General features: G+C 45.8%; 1 protein-coding gene across 1 annotated transcript in view; it reads right to left on the bottom strand.

The window, feature by feature from the left end:
• Positions 1–8,173: 8,173 nt before the first annotated feature.
• POK (Vps52 / Sac2 family) overlaps positions 8,174–20,020 on the bottom strand; it is a 156,475-nt gene continuing 144,628 nt past the window's right edge. Inside the window, exons 19-20 of the mRNA XM_087695563.1 lie at positions 8,828–8,885; positions 8,174–8,688 (exon numbers count right to left, since the gene is read on the bottom strand). Of these exons, the coding sequence (XP_087551689.1) occupies positions 8,384–8,688; positions 8,828–8,885 (363 nt within the window). The 3' untranslated portion in view covers positions 8,174–8,383. The remainder of the gene's footprint in view (positions 8,689–8,827; positions 8,886–20,020) is intronic.

Below are 20,020 nucleotides of genomic sequence, written 5' to 3'. Positions count from 1 at the left end.
CCTAGTCCATCGCAATCAATTAGGTTGCACTTATGATGGATGGAGGTTGATGGAGAGGCCCATTGTATCCATGATATCCAAGATGGTCAAATGTAAGGCTTTAATCCCACATGAGATCATTATCATCAGAGTTGAGCCTCTCTGAGATCGGCAAGGTCATCAAGATGGATCTCACCAAGCTGGATACCATGGGGACATGGTGGGCACCAATGCAAGAGCTAGGGATGAGGATGATATCTTCAAAGAGAATCTTCTCCATAATACAAATGATGGAGCTATTGTGCATGCTCTAGATACATGTACACCCACCTTTCATAGGGGATTAGATGTGATATTAGCTAGTTGCATACCTTGTCACATCACTTCGAGATTGAGATTAATACATATAGATCCATATCAATAAAGGAGCACATATGCTAGATATGCTAGTTGGAGCCAAAGATAGATCACTACATTTTCCAATGTCCAACATACTATTAGATTTGGGGCTTTCTCCATTCTCTCTTTAGAGACAAATTTGGACCACTACCAAGAGTTGTGGATTTTATTAATTAGTGATGCCTTGGCCTCTTCCTCCTCCTTGAGATTCAATAGCTTTGTGACATGCTTCTAAGGAGCATAGCTCTGGGACATCGAGGTCCTATCTAGAGGTAACTCAAATTTCTACGTAAGGGAGACTCAAGAGGCTTCAATGTAGTTACAGTCTTAGTCTACATAAAGCAGGACTATCAATGGCAAGCCATTTGACTTGGCTGATCCAAATGTATCGGACCCTGATGCAAAAATGCTAGCAACACATCCATAGATAGATACAAGAGACTCCACCAGCACACGGATGTCGACGACACATCCATAGGTGGATACAATATATTATTGCTCATGCTAAAGCTAGGCTCTTTATACCACCATGAGATTGTATCAGCTAGAGTTCTCTTTTCTACTCATTGCTTTTAACTTTCTTTTACTATTTATTTATATTTGTATTTACTATTTTTTTCAAAAAATTGTATCATCATAGAAATTATTGTGTCTCATGGTCTCATAGGTCAATTTGGTCTCTTGTAGGCATTATTGTATTGTGTGTGTGTCTTGTCCCCTATTTTTTGCATCACCACTAGTCAATCCCACCTTGTTTTGTGTCGCCACCAATTCGCTCTGCCATTGTTCTTATTTCACAATTGTTCTTCATCACTCCTTAGCCTAGACACTGCTCATGGGCACCATTAGTGAGCTACCTATACCAACTATACAACTCTAAAGTGAGGTAGTCCTTGCCACCTAAGGGCAAGAAGCTTTCTCAAATGGCTAGAACAATGCAACAGTAACCACCCCTTAGCTCTCTCTATATCTCCCATCTATACACAAAGATGTCATCTTTATCAAGCTTTTTCGGGGTGCTAGCCTTATCAATTGAAATAGCAAAGGAGGCCTTTCCTAAGGAGCAATACCTACTGGATATGGTTTGCGACTACAAAAAAACAAAACATTCAAGTAGTTAAAGGAAATAAAGAGGAAAGTTCAAGAATTGGAATATCAAATCTACCAAATCAAGAAATGTGAGGACCACCTATTAAGTACAATAATTTGAACCACAAAAAAGTAAAGAAAGTCATAAGAAAGCTTGAAGAAAAACAACAAAATATATTAGATCCTTACAAGGAACCAATATATGGATGGCAAATAAGCTCACACCCACCAAGTTAAGAATGGGAAACAAGAACTAGCTAAAGTACATGAAGCCCAAAGACAACGAAAATGGTTAATCTACAAACAAGAAAAGTTATCACTACAAAGTTCTAGACATCCAAGTAGAAGGGAAGTGATCGTTAGAAAATGTTTGTGGACCTTTTGACATATTGTACCCCTATCTAGCAATTAACATCTATAATTCACTACACACACACACACACACACACACTCTCTCTCTCTCTCTCTCTCTCTCTCTCTCTCTCTCTCTCTCTCTCTCTCTCTCTCTCTCTCTCTCTCTCTCTCTCTCTCCAAACCTCCCCGCCCTTGTAAGGGTTCTGTAGCTATACCATGGCGTTATCACCAAAAACACCTATATAGGGAATAGTAGTGACTTTGAGCCCTGCTTGGTTTCCACTCTACGTGTGATTCCCTATACCCAGTGGTGAACTCTCTTATGTGCGGTGCCACAAGGGTGTAGTCATGGGATGTGCCTATGTTGTACCATTTATTTAATTGAATAATACAAGAGTATACCTTGCTCTCACATATTGTGTTACCTTTCTGTGCCGTGTTGAGTGAGTAATGAGTGTAGGTGCATCACAATTGGTATCAGAGCAACTCTTGCTCGGAGTGAAGGAGTTCTCACGAAAGTAGGAGAGAAGATCAAGTGCCCTAAAGAGAATGAGCCAAAACGACCCATGTCGTGTCGCCCCACGTCGCATTGACCCACGTCGTGTCAACCTCGGCATGACACCTTGTCATGACGACCCTGACACTGTCCGCCATGTGAAGGCGTGACACGGCTTTCCCATGGCACAACCACCACCCAAAGACGAAACACAGCTTCCCTGCATTGACAAATCCCATCGACCACATGGAGGACGACAGAGAGAATGTAACCATTCCAACAATGGAAGAGAGGAAGGGCAAGAATAGAGAGTAGCCCAAGAGGAGAAGGTAGCTGGATTGGAGAGGTAGTTGGGGGGTATGTCAGGCATGCTAGAGTCAATTTGGAGGAACATGCAGATGAAGGAAGAGGAAGAGGAAAGGAGAAGAAAATTAGAAGTAGAGCAGGGCTATAGAGAATAGGTGCTACAACAACAAGAAGAGGAGGAAAGGAAAAAAATACAAGAGGAGATGGATAGATTAGGGAGAGAGGAGACTTCTAAGAGGGCGCAAGATACAAAAAAAGACAAGGAGAAGGTAGTAGAAGTCGAAAGTAAGAAGAAGGACAAGAAGCACAACCATAGAGAAGAGGAAGATAGTGATAGCTTAGAAGACAACTACGGCAAATTCAAGATGCCCCAACCCGCCAAGTACAAAGGAGAGAGAGATGAGTTAGTTCTAAAGAAGTGGATTGCAGAGATGGAAAGTATACTTGAAATATGCCAGGATCACCGAAGATAGGAAGGCAGAGGTGGCAACCATCTACTTGGAGGACGTTGCTAGTTGGTACCTATTGGAACAGGAGCAGGGACACACCATCTTTTCATGGGAAGAACTCCAAGAGGAACTCAAAGATTACTTCATTCCAAAGATGAAAAAATTCAAAGTCAGAGATGAATGGAGAAACCTTAAGTAAATGCAAGGGAAGATGAAGGAGTACGTCAGCAAATATAGGCAGATCATGCTGCAACTACCCAACATGGATACTAACACCAAATTGAATGGATTCTTATTTGGGATGCAAGAATGGGCCGGAAGAGACGTAGAGAGGCAGGAGCCAACCAGCTTAGCCGAGGCCATGAGAATGGCTAAAAGACTAGTGCATTTGGAAGGTATGAGAACAACCTAGGGGAACCAGAACAGATTTAACACCAACCTCAACAACAATTCATGGACCCTGAGACCCAATGCTTCTAGAGGTCTGTTCACAAAGATGCGGAGCTAGATCTCCAGCATAACACCAACAACCGTGTCACAATCCGCATTAGTACCAAGAGGAGAAATTGGTAGATGGGGGAACAACCACTATAGGCCAACTCCAAGTGCGTCATATGGTCCCACGCGACCAAACACATCATGGTGGAGACCCCCGGGCCAACCACGGGAATCAGATATTTCAAATGCAGAGGACCACACTATCAAAACATATGCCTTATGGAAGACAACCTCATCAAGCGGGTCGAGGGTGAATGCCACTAGTCCATATGGAGGAGGAGAGGAACCGCAACCCTCGCGCATCCAAGAAATCCCAAGCGGAAGTGATAAAAGCATGGACCACCAAAGAGTGGGGACAGTCAATGTGCGACCCCAATGTATGGCGGCCTAGGTAGCAGCAGTCCACCACCTATACATCAAAGGTAGAGTGAGCGAAGGGAATCAAGCTATCATGGTGGACACAGGGGCCACTCACAACTTTATCAACCAGAGTGCGCAGCCAAACATAGATTGAAATTGTCTAAGATACCAAAAGGATTAACACCAACATTCGCACAAGGAAAGACCAAAGAAGTGAAATAGGTCTTTGCAGTATAAGTAGAAGTCGGGAAATGGAAAGCAAAGCTCAACTTCTTAGTAATCCCCATGGATGATTTTGAAGTTATCCTAGGCTTGGAATGCTATGATAAATATGTCATTGCAATGTTTGGAAAGGGAGTTAATGAGATGATGCTAGATATGCAAGGAGAAGGCATCACAGTACCCTGTGAAAGAATGCAGTTACCAGGCAGGATACTAATCAAAGTGCAAATGAAGGAGAACAAGCTTGGAGCTTCTTGCCAAACAGTGAAGTCAAGCCCAAATCAACCAGGAGTGCCAACCCAAGCAACATCGTGTCAAGTGAACCCTATTAGGCCATGCATCATGACATGCAATGCCAAGCAAGTGGAGAAATCAGTCATGCAAGGAGACATGGTCTACCTATGTATGATTCGACCCATTGAGCAAGAGATCCCCAAGAAGCCCAAACCCCAAACCCCAAACCAGCATCATAGAAGTGGCAGAAATACTTGAGGAGTTCAAAGATGTAATGCCGACAAAGCCACCCAAGGGTCTACCACCCAGAAGGGATGTGGATCATAAAATCGAATTCATTCTAGGATACGCCCCACCGACCAGAGCCCCTTATCGTATGAATCACACAGAACTCATGGAATTGAAGAAGCAGTTGTATGAATTAGAAAAACAAGGTTTCATCCGCGCAAATCCCCCTTTGGTGCCCCAATATTGTTTGTTAAGAAGGATGGGGGGCTTAGACTATGTGTAGATTATAAGGCCCTTAATAAAATCACCATAAAAAACAAATATCCCATGCCCCTAGTGGAGGACCTCTTAGATAGGCTACACGAAGCTAAGTACTTTAGCCACATAGACCTTAGGTTAGGCTACCACCAGATTCGCATTGTTGAAGAAGATATCCCCAAAACAGCTTTCCGCACCCAATATGGTAGTTTTGTATGGTTAGTCTTAGGATTCGGATTAAGCAATGGGCCAGGCACATTTTGTGGCCTCATGGATGGAGTCTTTAGACTCGAGATAGATGCATTTGTCATTATCTACATTGATGATCTACTAGTCTATAGCAAAACCCTAGAAGAACACAAGCATCACATACCCTTAGTTTTTGAGAAGTTGTGGGAACATAAGCTATATGCGAAACTAGAAAAATGTGAGTTTGCAGTAAAAGAGTTAGAATTCCTAGGCTTCATTGTAGGAGCAGCTGGTATCAAAGTGGACTCCAAGAAAGTAGCTATCCAAAAATGGCCAATACTGAAGACTGTAAGGGAAGTGCGGGAGTTCCTTGGCTTCGCAGTATTTTACAAGAGGTTCATCAAGGATTACAGTGAGCAACACAATGCTTTTGAACAGATGATGAAAGGCATGAGTCAAACCCTTGTCTTGAATGTCCCTAACTTCACCAAACCCTTTGAGATCTCCACAGATTCATTCGACTATGGCATTGGGGGTGTACTGGTGCAAGAAGGCCACCCCATAGCTTATGAATCCAAGAAGTTCACAAATGTTGAAACTAGGTGGAGTACATATAAGAAGGAAATGTCCGAAGTCATCCACTGCCTTAGAAAATGGAAGCATCATGTTCAAGATAAACACACAATAGTCTTCACTGACAACATCTCCCTCAAATACTTCCAATCCCAACCCAAGCTCGCTGGCTAGACTTCCTAGCGGAATTTGACTTGGAGATAAAACACAAGCCATGCTCCACCAACAAGATAACAGATGCCTTCAGCCGTAAAGCTGACTTGAAAGCCATCAGTGTGGTCAGTAGCAACTTCATGGAATTATTGAAGGAAACCTTGGAACAAGACCAAGACATGCACAAAGTTATACAAGATGTCGAAGTTGACAAGACACCGCAAGGAATGTACACCCTTGAGGAGGGAATCCTATTTGTAGGAAAGAGATAGTATATCCCCAACAATGTGGAGTTGAATAAACTCATCTTACATGAAATACATGATGGAAAACTAGGAGGACACAAAGGAAAGAGCAAAACATTGGAGGCCCTTAGAAAGTAGTTCTTTTGGCCCAACATGAAAGACGAAGTCATTGACCACATCAAGACATGTCCTACTTGCCAACTTATAAAGGCACCACACTCTAAGCCAGCATGCTTACTTCAACATATGCTAGTACCTAGCCATCCATGGGACATAATTAGCATGGATTTCATTGTGGAGTTTCTTGAGTCCCATGGATACACCATCATTTTTGTAGTGGTGGACTATTTCTCCAAGCAAGTCCACTTCTCCCAACCAAACCACCATTAAATGCCAAAGAGGCAGCCCACCTCTTCTTTACACATGTGTTCAAGCTACATGGCCTACCCTTAGTCATAGTGTCAAATAGAGATGGAAGATTCATGAGTGACATGTGGAAGGAACTCTTTAAGACCTTAGAAACACACTTGTGATTCTCATTATCCTTCTACCCTAAAATAGATGGGCAAATAGAAAGAGTCAACCAAGGCATTGAAGATTATCTCAAGAGTTATGCTCGGGTGGACCAAAAGAATTGGGCCTTGTACCTCGATGTGCAGGAATTCCACTACAACAACTCCATCCACTGCCACCGATTACACACTCTTTGAACTGCTGGCCACAGGAAAAGAAGTCATCACACCCCTTGCCTTGGCATTTGAAGTGGCCAAAGCTGAAGATCAAGATACAGAGGAATTCTTGAAGAAATGGAGAGACCGGAATGCAATGGCCAAGAAGAGCCTCGGGCAAAGCAAAATCACCATGACACAGCAAGCCAACAAAAAGAGAAAGGCCGTACTTTTCACTAAAGGCGACATGGTCCTAATTAGCTCTAAGAATACCTCTCTCTCTAAGAATATGAGCCCCAAGTTCAATCACCGCTATTATGGACCCTACAGCATCACTCAAATGCTGAACAAGATCACCTACAAACTCAACCTACCAGAAAGTATCTATGTTCATAATGCTTTTCATGCTCGTCTTTTGCGCAAGTTCTATTCCGACCACCAATGGGAGTAGTACGTACCAATGCTCCATTCCAATGGCCCCTTCAAAGTAGAAGCATTTCTTCAATGCTGGGAATAAAAACAATACCCTGAGTATCTCACCAAGTGGTGCGGGTGCCCTCTCAAGGAAGCCACTTGGATTTTGGAAGCGGAGGTGCACGAATGTGGCAAAGACACCTTCGCCATCTGGCTCAAGGAAAATCCCACCAATCCTTCTAACATCCCTTGAGCCTTCACAAACAAACGGTCCTCAATCATAGGAGAATAAATGATGTTATGGCCAGCTTGTTAACAAAAGCTGTGTTAAGACCCCGAATGAGTCAAAATAAACGCTACCCTTAGATTGTTGAGGATAGCAATCCAACAAGCAAGGGTGAGTGTAAGGGCTTTGTAGCTATACCATGGCGTTATCACCGAAAACACCTATATAGGGAGTAGTAGTGACTTTGAGCCCTGCTTAGTTTCCACTCTACCTGTGATTCCCTATACCCAGTGGTGAACCCTCTTATGTGCGGCGTCACGAGGGTGTAGTCCTAAGATGTGCCTATGTTGTATCATTTCTCTAATTGAATAATACAAGAGTATACATTGCTCTCACATATTGTGTTACCTTTCTATGCCATGTTAAGTAACGAGTGCAAGTGCATCACCCCCCCACCAAATGGCCCCAATTGAGCCAGCCCACTCAAATGATGGTCTTCATATATATATATATATATCTCTCTATCTCTCTCTCTCTCCAAAACCCCAATTGAGCCAGCCCATGATCAAACGATGGTTTTGATCTAGTTCCACAACATGATGCATCTATGCGCACATGTAGATGCATGCATGCATGAGCACCAACCTATGTTATTTTTGGTGGAATGCAACATTTCATATACATCCTTGGTTGCCCTAGTGTGTAGCAACTAAGACCAAAGGCCTAAAAACAATTTAAAAATACTTCACATCGAGCTTGTAGGAAAATCCTGAAGGGACTTAAGAGCATCCTTTCACCCCCCACACACCTAAAGCGATTCATTAGACATGTAGTTTGTTCTCAGAAGAATGGCATTATCTAAATTTTGCTGAAGACTAGCTCACATTGATCAATGTGGAGTTGCAAGGAGTATAAACCCATGTATAGATTTGCAAAGCTATGATCTTTTCTTTCAGTGAAAACATCCTACTTATCTCCCAAAATTATGGTGAACATCATTTATTCTGTGAAATTCGGAACAGTAATGCCATGACACAGAACGATCAGAATGTTCTTGAGTAATTTTTTATCTCGTACATAATGGATGATATAGACACCAAGTCCCTATTAAGAGCCATTCCACCCTCCACTCTTTTGAGGCAGTCTGAAAGACGAGTGTAATAGAGAAGCAGCTGGGTGAGGGCAGCCCTAAGGATCTCCATCCCGCACAAGAAGTTGCTGAACGATGTGATCACATCTTTGTGCATCAGTTGGATTGCCCCTTTCCAGCGACTGGCAAAGTCTTTCACCAAAGGCTCAACTTCCTCCACTTTAATCTGCTGTCCACTGCTTGAGGTGGACTCTTCACCTGCTAACACAATACAGTCAAGAACTCCAATTTGTTAGCAAAAGGAGACCTGATGCAGGTCTCCCTACAGTTTTTGATCCGACATAAGAAAGTGAAAATAGATAAACACAAGCTAGGATAGAGGAAGATGCCTTCGTACCTGCTCTTGTTTTCACAAACCGAATTAGTTGCTGAAAATGTTCCAAAAGGAGCTCCTCCTGCAATCACACAAAGTGCTAATCAGGCTCGGTAGACCATGTAACTGACCACAAAGGGGCTAACACAAGCCATCTTAGCTTCTTTGAGGAATCTTTATGGAGACTACAATTTTTTCAATTTCCTTTATGTTCAGTAGCTAGCTTGCATTTAATTAGCACCACAGGTTAAGGTAGCAGGAGACAGGTTTGGCAAAATTGTTTTGGAAAAGCATCCTTATACAAAGTTCCTGGCACTGCAAATGCGATAGCTTTTACATACAAACAGGATTGCACTAACTTAAGCCTGTTCCTCTTGCCACTCTTGACTTACAGGTTCATCTCTGGCTCAGTTTGAGAAAAGCATCCTTACACGAAGTTCCTGGCACTGCAAGTGTGATACGTTCTACATACAAATAGGATTGCAATAACTTAAGCCTGTTTCTCTTGCCACTCTTGACATACGGGTTCATCTCTGGCTCAGTTTGATGCTTCTAGAGCTTTCACATTATTACTTAACTTTCACTTCAGATCACTGAACCAGATTGATCAACTGAACATACTAAATCTTTGCATTACCTTGACACCCCGCAGTTACATCAACTGCTCTCCATGATTCCAATCTTGGAAATGAGGATTTCTAAGGTGAAGTCCCAGTTTTGCTACATCTTGTAGTAGAAATATGAATCAGCTTTGGACTGACTGAAGTGACTCAACGTATGCAATTTTCAAGGGCTTCTTGTTTCCAGAAACAAGATCATTTAAGTAGTAAATACCTCTAGACCACAGAAAAATACAACACGAGGCATGTATAGCACATCAATGATAAACATGAAGGGAGTGAGCCCTGAAGTGGAAGCATGGAGTGCAAGCAAGAGCTATGGTGGAGAGAGAGAGAGAGAGAGAGTGAGAGAGAGAGAGAGAGTATATTAACGTCTCTAAAAGGCCAATGTGGCCTATGAGACCAAAGCAGTACATACAATGATGGTGTGTTTCTCATCTAGAACGAGAAAAAAGATGAAAAACATGCCTATAAGACTGAAAAGGAAATGAAATAGTGTCCCATAAAAGGGAAACATGTCAGTGATCTGAAAGTGAGAGTAGAGAAAGGAAAACTCTCCATCAATGATATGTCTGTTCTCTAGGGAGGTGTATCTCTGCATAGCTGAGGCGTCTTGGCATCTGTCTCCTGTGGCGCTCAATGATGGCTTTAATTTGTCTGTGGTGTGGATGTCTAGGCCTTCGTCCGGGTGGACGTGGGCGCCTAGACCGGCTAAGTGCCACTGCTCTATCCAAAGGGACACCTACAGAAGATGAGGTCCAATGATGATGTACTCCTGTAGGCTGTGTGGCAGTAGTAGTGGTATCTGCCATACTCTGTCGTGTATCCATGAAAAAGTCAGTGACTGCTCTCTGTCTATGTGAGCCGAGCTGTGGGGGCCTCCTACTCCGTAGAATTGTTGCTCTGCGCCTCTGGAGCTCCAAGAGGAAACATCCCAAGCATCTCTGATCCTCATACTGCATGATCCGTCTCAGGGGTCCAAAACCCTCTCGAAACAGACAGTGGTATCTACCTCGTATGTCGTAATATACAGTGCATCGGCAGATGTAGTGTTCCTCTGTCTCTAGCTCTCTGTCGCATAGTGGGCATATGCGTTCTTCTGTCTGTATACCCTCCCATCTGCCTGTCTCAATCCTCAGGTGGTGGGATGAGGTGTGGATCTGACCAATAACTGTGCGTAGTCCATGAGGCAGCTGTGTGTCCATGTAATTGGGTCGGGTGATGAAATCATCCTCAGATACCTGGAGGAAGTGGGTCTGGTAGTGTGCCATCCTCGTGCCATGGGGCGAGGGGGGTCGGATCCAGGTCTTCTCTGTATCTAACTTCAGTATGTCTGCTCTGATCACATGGTTTAGCTCTGATCGGCTTAGGTCAAGTGTAGGGCAATCCAAGCTATAGTCAAAGGGGGGTAGTCTGTCAATCTGCAGACCATGTAGACGCATCCATGTACTCATCTGAGCATACCAACAGTGTCTGTCACCGTCTGCTGCTAGTTGTCTAGAAGAGGCCAGGGCTAGCCGTGGGTATCTATCTTGGGGGAGCTCCCATAGTCTATGTATGAAAGTCACTGCCTGAACCAAGGTCTCAGCCACCATGGATGATGCCCCCAACTCAGCTCTGATAATCTCATGTGGGGTCGAGCTCTTTGCTCGTATCATGCGTGAGATCATCATGACCAGTGGTCTTTCCATATGCTCCCATCCATCATAGTATTCCTTCTCTGGTCCATCCTGGTCTCCCAAAGGCTGTCTCCTCGTGTGAAACAGACTCGGACCCCAAATAGCTGCCCCATATAGGAGTGTGGGTGTAACCAAGGTGTCAAAAAGCCACAGTTTGGTGCGCGGCTCATGAAATTGTATGTGAGCACATTGCCTCTCCAATGCCCCTAAGGCTGCATATGCTTTTGCCAAACGAGCCTCTGATGTCTCTCTCCAAGAGAACTGTGGTCCCTTCAATGTGACCCCCAAATAAACATACTGCCTAACCATCTCCACTGGCTCTCCGTCAAAAGTAAACTGGTGCTCAGCTCTTGTCACCCAAGCAGCTGAAGTGTTAAATACCATAACTTTAGTTTTCCCAAGGTTCACCTTAAGATCTCTATCTCTGCAAAAAGCTGATAATGCATCCAAGTGTCTATTTAGTCCCTCAGGTGAGTCAGATATAAGTACAATATCATCGGCATAAAGCAGTAATGGTATCAGCACTCCAGCTAGGCTGGCTCCGGCCCCACCCGTCCTATCCACATATTCTGAAATTTCATCTATATACAGCCCAAAAAGTGTCGGTGAAAGTGGACAGCCTTGTTTCACCCCAATGGTGCTATTGACTGTATCTGAGATGCCCTCAGGTGTTCGTACTCTGCCTGTCACTGTCTCATATAGGGCATAGATACTCCACTGTATCTCTACGGGCACATCAATGTTTTGCATTCTTTTCATGAGTCTAGCATGTGGCACTGTGTCAAAGGCCTTGCGAAAGTCCACAAAACAGCAATAGATCTTTTTCTTGAATGCCTTGCCTTCTTCAATGATTGCCCTCAATGTAAAGATATGGTCTAGAGTTGTATATCCCCTCCTGAAGCCAGCCTGGCCTTTTGACCTCAGGCCATGCATCTCGGCCCATTCACTCAACGCTTGTTCCACGATAGAGCCATATATCTTGGCCAGCATGTGTCCAATCATGATAGTTCGGTAGTTACTAGGTAGCGCGGGGTCTCCACTCTTAAAGAGCGGCACAATAATATGGTCTGACCAACAGGTTGGAAATCCCTCACAAACTGCCCTATTAAAGATGTGAGCCAGCATTGGTGCCAGAATATCACAGGCATGCGTGAAGTGTTCAGCCACTAAACCCTCATGGTCTTGGGCTCTTCCATTTTTCAGCTTCCATATGGCATTCCTCACTTTTTTTTCTGTGAAAAATCTGCAATTTGCTGGTCTTGAGGTTGAGGGGAGTGGCATAGGCTCTTGGCAGGGATATCATAGAGTGTGCAAGCATATCCATGCCAATCATCCGGTCTAGTAATTTGTTTGAGAGAGAGAGAGAAAGAGAGAGAGAGAGAGAGGATGTTTGAGAGATTCTGGACGTGACGAGCGTGATGGCGGTGACGGGCGAGAGCGTGGGCGATGGCGGATCTGGTGCCCCCTGACTGCGACGCGTTTCCAGTTTGGTGGGCGGGAGTTCTGTCCTGCGCGTGCTTCCGTCTGCTTCGACCTCCTTCCTGCGCCCGTTTTTCTTTCGACCTGCTGCCCTGTCTGCAGGCGCAGCCTGCAGTCTGCCTCTATCACGCCTGTATCTCGACTTGCCGCCCTGTCTGCAAGCGCCGCCTGCAGTCTGCGTCCCTCTCGCCTGCAGCCTGCCTCACGTTCGCCTGTACCTCGACCTGCTGCCCTGTCTGCAGGCGCCGCCTGCAGTTTGCTTCACTTTCGCCTATCTTTTGTGACCACGGGGGTGCAGCGCAAGGAGTGCCCGGCGTCCACAGAGCGGACGGGGTCCACAGGACAGTCTGACAGGCCACGACATTTGCAGAATCAGGTACATCTCGTTTGCTGCCCTGTCAGTCATCTGCACGCCGTCTTCCCGCGGGTGGCTGCCCTGTGCATCTTGCTGGGCCGTGACAGAGACAGGGAGCCCTTACCTGGCAGTACGTGTCTGCAACTCTGCGCAGATCAGTGAGCTGATCTGCTCCTGTACACAGAGAGAGAGAGAGAGAGAGCGAGAGAGAGAGAGAGAGAAAGAGAGAGAGTTGCTCTTGGCTGTGCGCCCTGACAGAGAGAGAAGACAGCAGTATGGCTGGCCTGGATATGGATTTTCTAGACCGGACGGTGGCAGCCCTTGGCCCTGATTCTGATACAGAGGAGCCGGAGGATATGATGCCGTGCACGGAGGAGATGCCTTCGGGTTCTGAACTGCCGCCTGCGGGCAAACGCTCCAAGCATACTTCTGACGAGCCAATGGGTCCTCAGGAACATTCCTATGCGTAGGTTGCCTCTGATCCTGTGGATTCGTAGGAGATTGACTGGGAGCATTTGTTGGACTTTGCCAATACTCTGCTTGGCGATTATGTCCAGCACAATAATGAAACTTTTTCTGACTCGGGAACTGATGACGTGCTGGAAGCCACGGTGGATCCGAAATCAGTCTTGTGGTCTTTTTCGGTGTTTTATGACCGTGCCGTTATACTTTTCTTCACTGGCAGGATCCCAGTGCTTTCACATATTCGCCAGTGGATGCACCATTTATTCCAAGGGGAGTGTGTTGAGGAGATCTTCCTTAGACTCCGCAGCTTTTATGAGGTGTTGTTGAAATCAGAAACACATCGGGCTGAGCTCCTGTCCAAGTTGCCATTATTCTTTGATCGCCGCTTGGTCCATGCTGTACCATGGCGCCCTATGGGAGACTTCCAGCGCCTGCTTCAACGAGAATGCCCGGTGTGGGTGGAAGTGGAAAATTGTCCGGCGGTCTATTGGCCATTGTTGAAGGATGCGATGGCAGTTGTGGGAACAGTGCTGGTTCCCCCGAGCCTCAGGGCTATGAATCGAAACTGTTTATGCATGTTATGGGACATGGCCAGGAAAAGGCCTGCGTGGCTTCGCCTCAATTGCTCTGGCATGCATCCTTTGCATTTTCGCTTGAAATGGGGCAACTTTGAAAGACACTGCTTTTCATGTGGTAAATTGGGGCATTTTATGGCCGAATGCCCAGAAAGACAACCGTCTTCCGAGGATGTGCATGTTGTGCTGCCTAAGGATGACATGGTGCTTGATGCCCGGCACAGGAGGCCCTTCAGCCACCTAATGTTGTGGATAAAGGCAAACAACAGGTTTTGGGTTTGGATTCCCGTAGCATTGATTGGATTGAGGCACGTCAAAAAAAAGGTAAAAAGTTGGATGCAGGCCTGGCAGATTCTGGGCCTAATGCTTCACAGGATTCCGTGCGCACGTATATGCGCAGGAAAGAAATGTTCACTTCACAGCATGCTGCGCGTACTATGGCCCTGTCTGCCCCCCGTAATCAGTCTACAAGGAAAGTCTATACAGACGGTTCCAAGGGCCCACCTGCTAAGCTGGCGTTTGATACTAAAGGTAATGTGATTACACCCTGGGATCGGCGTTATCCCCGCCCCACTCCCAAGGCAGTGGATTTTCCATCTACCTCTAAAGCAGGCCGCCAGAATTCGTTTGCAGTATTGGCTGATTTTCTGGATGAGGGTGTCTTGGATGCTCTCGCGGAAAAGGTGAAATCGAGGCAACAGGCGCCTCGTTCCTGATTTCCTTTTTTTTTGAAGATATATGAAGATAGCCACGTGGAATGTGCGAGGCATTTGCTCTCGTCATAAGCAACATGCCATGTGGACTGTCTTGCATGAGAACCAGTGGGATGCATTGTGTGCAGTTGAGCACAAAAGTCACGGTGAAGCAGGAAAAGTTGTGGATTGTCATGGATTCCGTCTGTTTTATGCAGGGACACATGCTACGCACTATTCGGGCGTGCTGATGATTGTCCATGAGAAATACCAGCCTGTTCTTGTTAAAAATGATGTACAGGGCCGCTATCTGGTAATCGAAGTCTTATTTGAAGGAGAGATTTTATGGTTGCTGGGCCTCTATGCTCCGAATGATCCCGCATCCCGACGGGATCTTTGGTCGACTTTGTAGGGCTCGATGTCACTTGGCCGAAGGGGTTTTTTGATGGGAGATTTCAATATGTGTGTTGACTGTTCTCAGTCCACTTCAGGGCATTCGGTAATGGATGCGCCGGAAAGCCGGGTGTGGAATTCCTTTGCTTTGTGCGTACTTAAGCAAGATCTTTGGTCTTGGCTTCACCCTTCTTTTTCAGGGTTTACTTTTCATTCCGCACAATATGCAACTACTTGGTCGCAGTTGGACCGAATGTATATCATGCAGGGGGATGATTTTCTTCCCGAGATGCTAGAAATGAAGGTCTTGCAGCAATATGCATTGTCGGACCATTTCCCCCTCCAGCTTGAGATGCTTGCACAACAGATTGCACCTTTTTTTATGCAGTTGCTGGATAGACTCCCTTTACGTTTCAACTCCTCTTATTTGAAGCATTCAATTTTTCAGGGCTATATGCAGCAATTGATTGAGAGGTTCTTATTGGACTTCGCCTTTGAGGGCTTGGCTTCCTTTGCACGGTTGCTCTCAAATGTGCAGCGGGTTGCTCGGCAGTATGGGATCCATCATGCCTCTCTTTGTCGGCGACGTCGACATGCAGCAGAGGACTTACTGGCTTTGGTCCGTTCGTTGCTTGTGGACACCCCAGATGATGATTTTCTGCTGTCACTGGAGATGCGTTTGGCCCATCTTATTCAAGTGTTTCAGTTGAAATCTTATCAGCAGGCCAAGCTGCATAACTTGATTGATACATTGCAAGATGGTGCCTGTCAGTCTCATAAGTTCTTTCGCGCCGTGCATGCTTCTCCTGCTCGCGAAAATATGACTAGACTCCAGGATTCGGAAGGTCGCATGGTCACTGATCCGCAGACCATTGTCAATATGTGCAGAAATTATTTTATGAAACTTCTTGGTTTTTCTCCCTCACCTTCTAGCCAGGTTACGCATGCCCGCTCGGTCTTCTATCATCTGGTCCGCCATCAGGTTCCACTTGATATGCAAGCTACTTTGGAGGCGGATATTTGCGAGGAGGAGGTTATGGATGTTTTGTTACACCTGCCTAAGGATAAAAGTCCTGGTTGGGATGGTCTCACTAATGAATTCTTTGACAACTTGGCCACACAGCTGGTGAAGCCATTGGCGGTTATGTTTCAGCAGGTTTGGGAAACAGGGGTCATGCCTTCCTTATGGAAAGAAGGCCTTATCAAACTGATTCCAAAGGTCCCTTCGCCGTCAATGCTGCAACACTGGAGACCAATTTCTTTGATGGGCTCGATGTATAAAATCTTCTCCAAAGTGCTGGTGAATCGGCTCCACAAGTACCTTCCAGCTATTGTGCATCCTCTCCAATATGGTTTCATTAAGGGCCGCAACATTCTGCATAATATCTTAAATGTGCAAATGGCTATTGACTATGCGCGGCACTCCAGTCAGGAAGTGGTATTGATTCAATTGGATTTGGAAAAGGCTTTTGACTATGCAGACTGGTCTTTCATTGCAGATCTCATGTCTGCTATGGGTTTTGGTACTCGGATGTCCCGATTGATCTACACCATTAGTGCTGCGGCTTCTTCAAGAGTTATGCTCAATGGTGGGGTTACAGAGCCATTTGTCCTTGCACGCTCGGTCAGACAGGGTTGCCCTTTGAGATGCTGACTCTCGATTTTCCAGTCCCTCTTCCTCTCTGTTACTGCACTTGGTCGGCTCTTGGAAAGTGGTGCTTCAAAAGGCCCGTTGGCATCCAGTGGGGGACCGCTTGCATACTAACTCCTTTCAGCTGGAATTGTTGGTAGTATCGAGATTACTTTCATGGGAAGACAAACATCAGCTCAGACCGAGATTTAACCGCATGGCCTGTTTAGGCGTGACTTCGATTGCGGATGCTACCCTTGCCACTCGCAATGTCCTCGCATCGTTTTGGACTGCTAGGAGACTTTTCAGGATCCCGCGCGGATACCGTGGTTTATGGGAACAGCTTTTGTCGAAGCTTCAGGGTAGGCAACCCTTTCCTGCCCTGGCTATGGATCGTCCTTGGCAGGACTAGGACCTTGCAGGCCGGTTGAGTCTGGAAAAGGCCTCTACTAATCAGGTGTATCATCTTCTCATTCAAGATCATCAATGGCTGGGTGTGAAAGCTAATACTGTTTGGGGACTACAGAAATCGCAGTCATGGTGGAAGGCAACGGTGATGGAGGGTTGGCTGAATAGGACACCTTTCAAATGCAAGGTCTTTCTTTGGGGGGTAATGATTGGTGGTCTTCCTCTTGCCTCAGCCCTTTCCAAGCGTAGAATCTCGAATGGCAATTGTTTCTTCTGTACCACTACTGCGGAATCGGCTCGACATCGATTTCTTTCTTGTCCGCTCGCCAAGAATATCTGGTCACTCTTGTCGCAAATCTGGCGCGCAGTGGTGGGGTCCTCACTAACTCCTTTCGATTGGGTTTTTGTGCGCCCAAAGTACCCCACACCGCCACAGTTACATATGAAGATCTTATTTCACTTTTTCAGATACTGGGGATGCTGGCACATTTGGACCACGCGCAATGCTTTTCTCTTTGATTCGGCCTCTAATGTACTGAGACACATTGCCAGGCTTAAAGGGCTCTTGCATTGGCAGATAGATCTCATCCGGCACTCGGACTTGCTCCTTCGGGAGGATTTGCTTCCCTGGCATATGGCAATTGCCTCTGGGTCGTTGCCATGATTGGTGTAACCTTTTTCGTGGATTAGTACGGGGATTTTCCACACGTTGGCCTAGGGCCCTCGTGTCTTTTGTAATCATGTAATCTCGTATCTTTTTTTCATAATTAATACAATTACCTTTTACGAAAAAAAAAAAAGAGAGATGTGGGAACTCCAACAGTCACAATGTGTGACCGGCCTTCCCTTTATTCAAATGTCATTGAAATAATAAATAATGAAGTAACAGTAATGGTGTTGAGCTAAAATATGCATTACTTGCTGATTAGCCTCTTAAACAGCCCCAAAATACACTAAAAAAATGCTCTTTTAGAGTAAAACCCTAAAACGGGGAGCAGTTCGAGAGAGTTCAATGGAAACCCTAATTTTTGGAGCGCCCTTCCACATCTATAAATAGACAGGCTGCCCCCATTCAGCCTTATTCCATTTGTGCAAGTTTCTCACTCCATGTGCAAATTTCAGCCATCAGCCTCCTCCCACGTGGCTGTCCAGCCCTCGAGACTACTGCTACTCCATCTGTGTTTGCTCCTGCTGCTGGCGCCTTCATCCATGCTGACATCAGCTGCTGGCAACATCATCATCTATTGCGATCTGATCATCCAGTCACTGCCAGCCACATCAGACATTGTTTCAGCCTATTGTTTACAGTAGACTGCGTGCAGTTTCCAGCCTCCGATTGGTGGTACACTATTGCATTTACCAGCTTCCACCCTCCAGACTGCTGCGTTTTGGTGACCAGCCTGCTGCCATTCACTATTCAGCACTCCTACACTCCGACTGGTGGTCACAGACTTGGGATCCATCTCCGGTGGACGTCACACTCCGACATTACTCTACCCTTGAGCACACTGTATACTCTTACATTCATTTACAGCATTCATTCACTTCAAAGTTGTGTTCTCTCTCTCTCTTCTTCTGTTTGTGTTTGAGTTTCTGTGTTTGAGTTTTGAGTTTTGCATTTAGGATTCGAGTTTTGCCCTCTGTGTCTGTGTCTATCTCTGTGTTTCTGTTGTGGCTGTACACTTTGTCTGTCCTCATTGCAAACCCTAGCAGTTTTCTTCACATGGTATCAGAGCCGGTGCTCTCGTAAAGAGTATCCTGCGGATATTGTGGAGAGCTAGTCTTTGTGCGAGGCACACAATACGACTCATAACCGAATCACAATGTCCCAAACACCTTCTTCTCCAGTTCCTATGATGTCTTATCAAGCTTCTCCATCATGGAAGACCCTGAGACGGCATTACGGACTCGGTGAGGAGGATGACACTCCACCTTCACGAGATTTCACTAACATGACAGAGGAGGACTTTGAGGAGTACTATCACAACAAGTACGGCGATGTTTACACCCCTCCTACAAGATTTGCTACCACATTCGGACCGGTTGGTGAGGCTGGCCACCTCTCCGATCATGGAGGACATACGACATTCGGAACGTCTGGCGACCCATCTTCATCATCTCAGCCAGGTCCAATGTCAAGTTCGTACAATTCTTTTGAATTGTACGAATCAAAACCCTCGCCTGTTTCTTCTTTTGAGGTATAGGATCCGGATGGCTTTGCATATGTGAACTTCAATAGAGGGGGCTCACGAAGCAGACGAAATTCAAGTACATCTACAGCTTTTGTTTCATTTGGGCATGTCATACACACTTCTCACTTCCCTCCCATCCCACCCTCTTCTATATCACACCTTGATCACCTCTCATCATCTTTCCAAAACCTTGGATTACACTCCATATCTGCATCACACACCCTAGGGTTGGATCTTCCATCTCCGCTCCTAGCACCTTTTCCTTCTCCACCCCATTCTCTACCTCTTTGCACCATGGTACTTCGTTAGGGGGAATGCCATCCTTTAACACAGTGCCTCTCACCATTTAGCAAATGAGCACACCTATAACTCCTGGGTTGACTGTGATGGGCATCCCCCTCACTATCCCGAGCTTCACATCTCCCATGACCACTCATACGCAGGGGTTTCCATCCTCAGTTTATGGTGCGTCTTCACACTCTCCTTGGGTTACACCTACGTAGGGATTCCCCTCTTCTGCTTTCCGTGTTCCCATCCCACCTCCTTGGGTTACTTATGTGGCTACCATGTCTATACCTAGTCCACCCATCCCTACCTATGGATCCACCTTGTTTACTACCCGCATGCTTGGTGGGCACTCTGGGGCCTATTCCCAAGTGTACTCCACTCCCCTATCCTACCCCCACTATACTTTTTCACACTATCTATCTCCGAGCATTACCACTCCTG

This window comes from Lygodium microphyllum, chromosome 16 (assembly GCF_053477565.2).
Source record: "Lygodium microphyllum isolate KBCC chromosome 16, Lygodium_microphyllum_v1.1.10, whole genome shotgun sequence".
NCBI lineage: Eukaryota > Viridiplantae > Streptophyta > Polypodiopsida > Schizaeales > Lygodiaceae > Lygodium > Lygodium microphyllum.
This window is presented reverse-complemented; position numbering and strand designations above follow the sequence as displayed.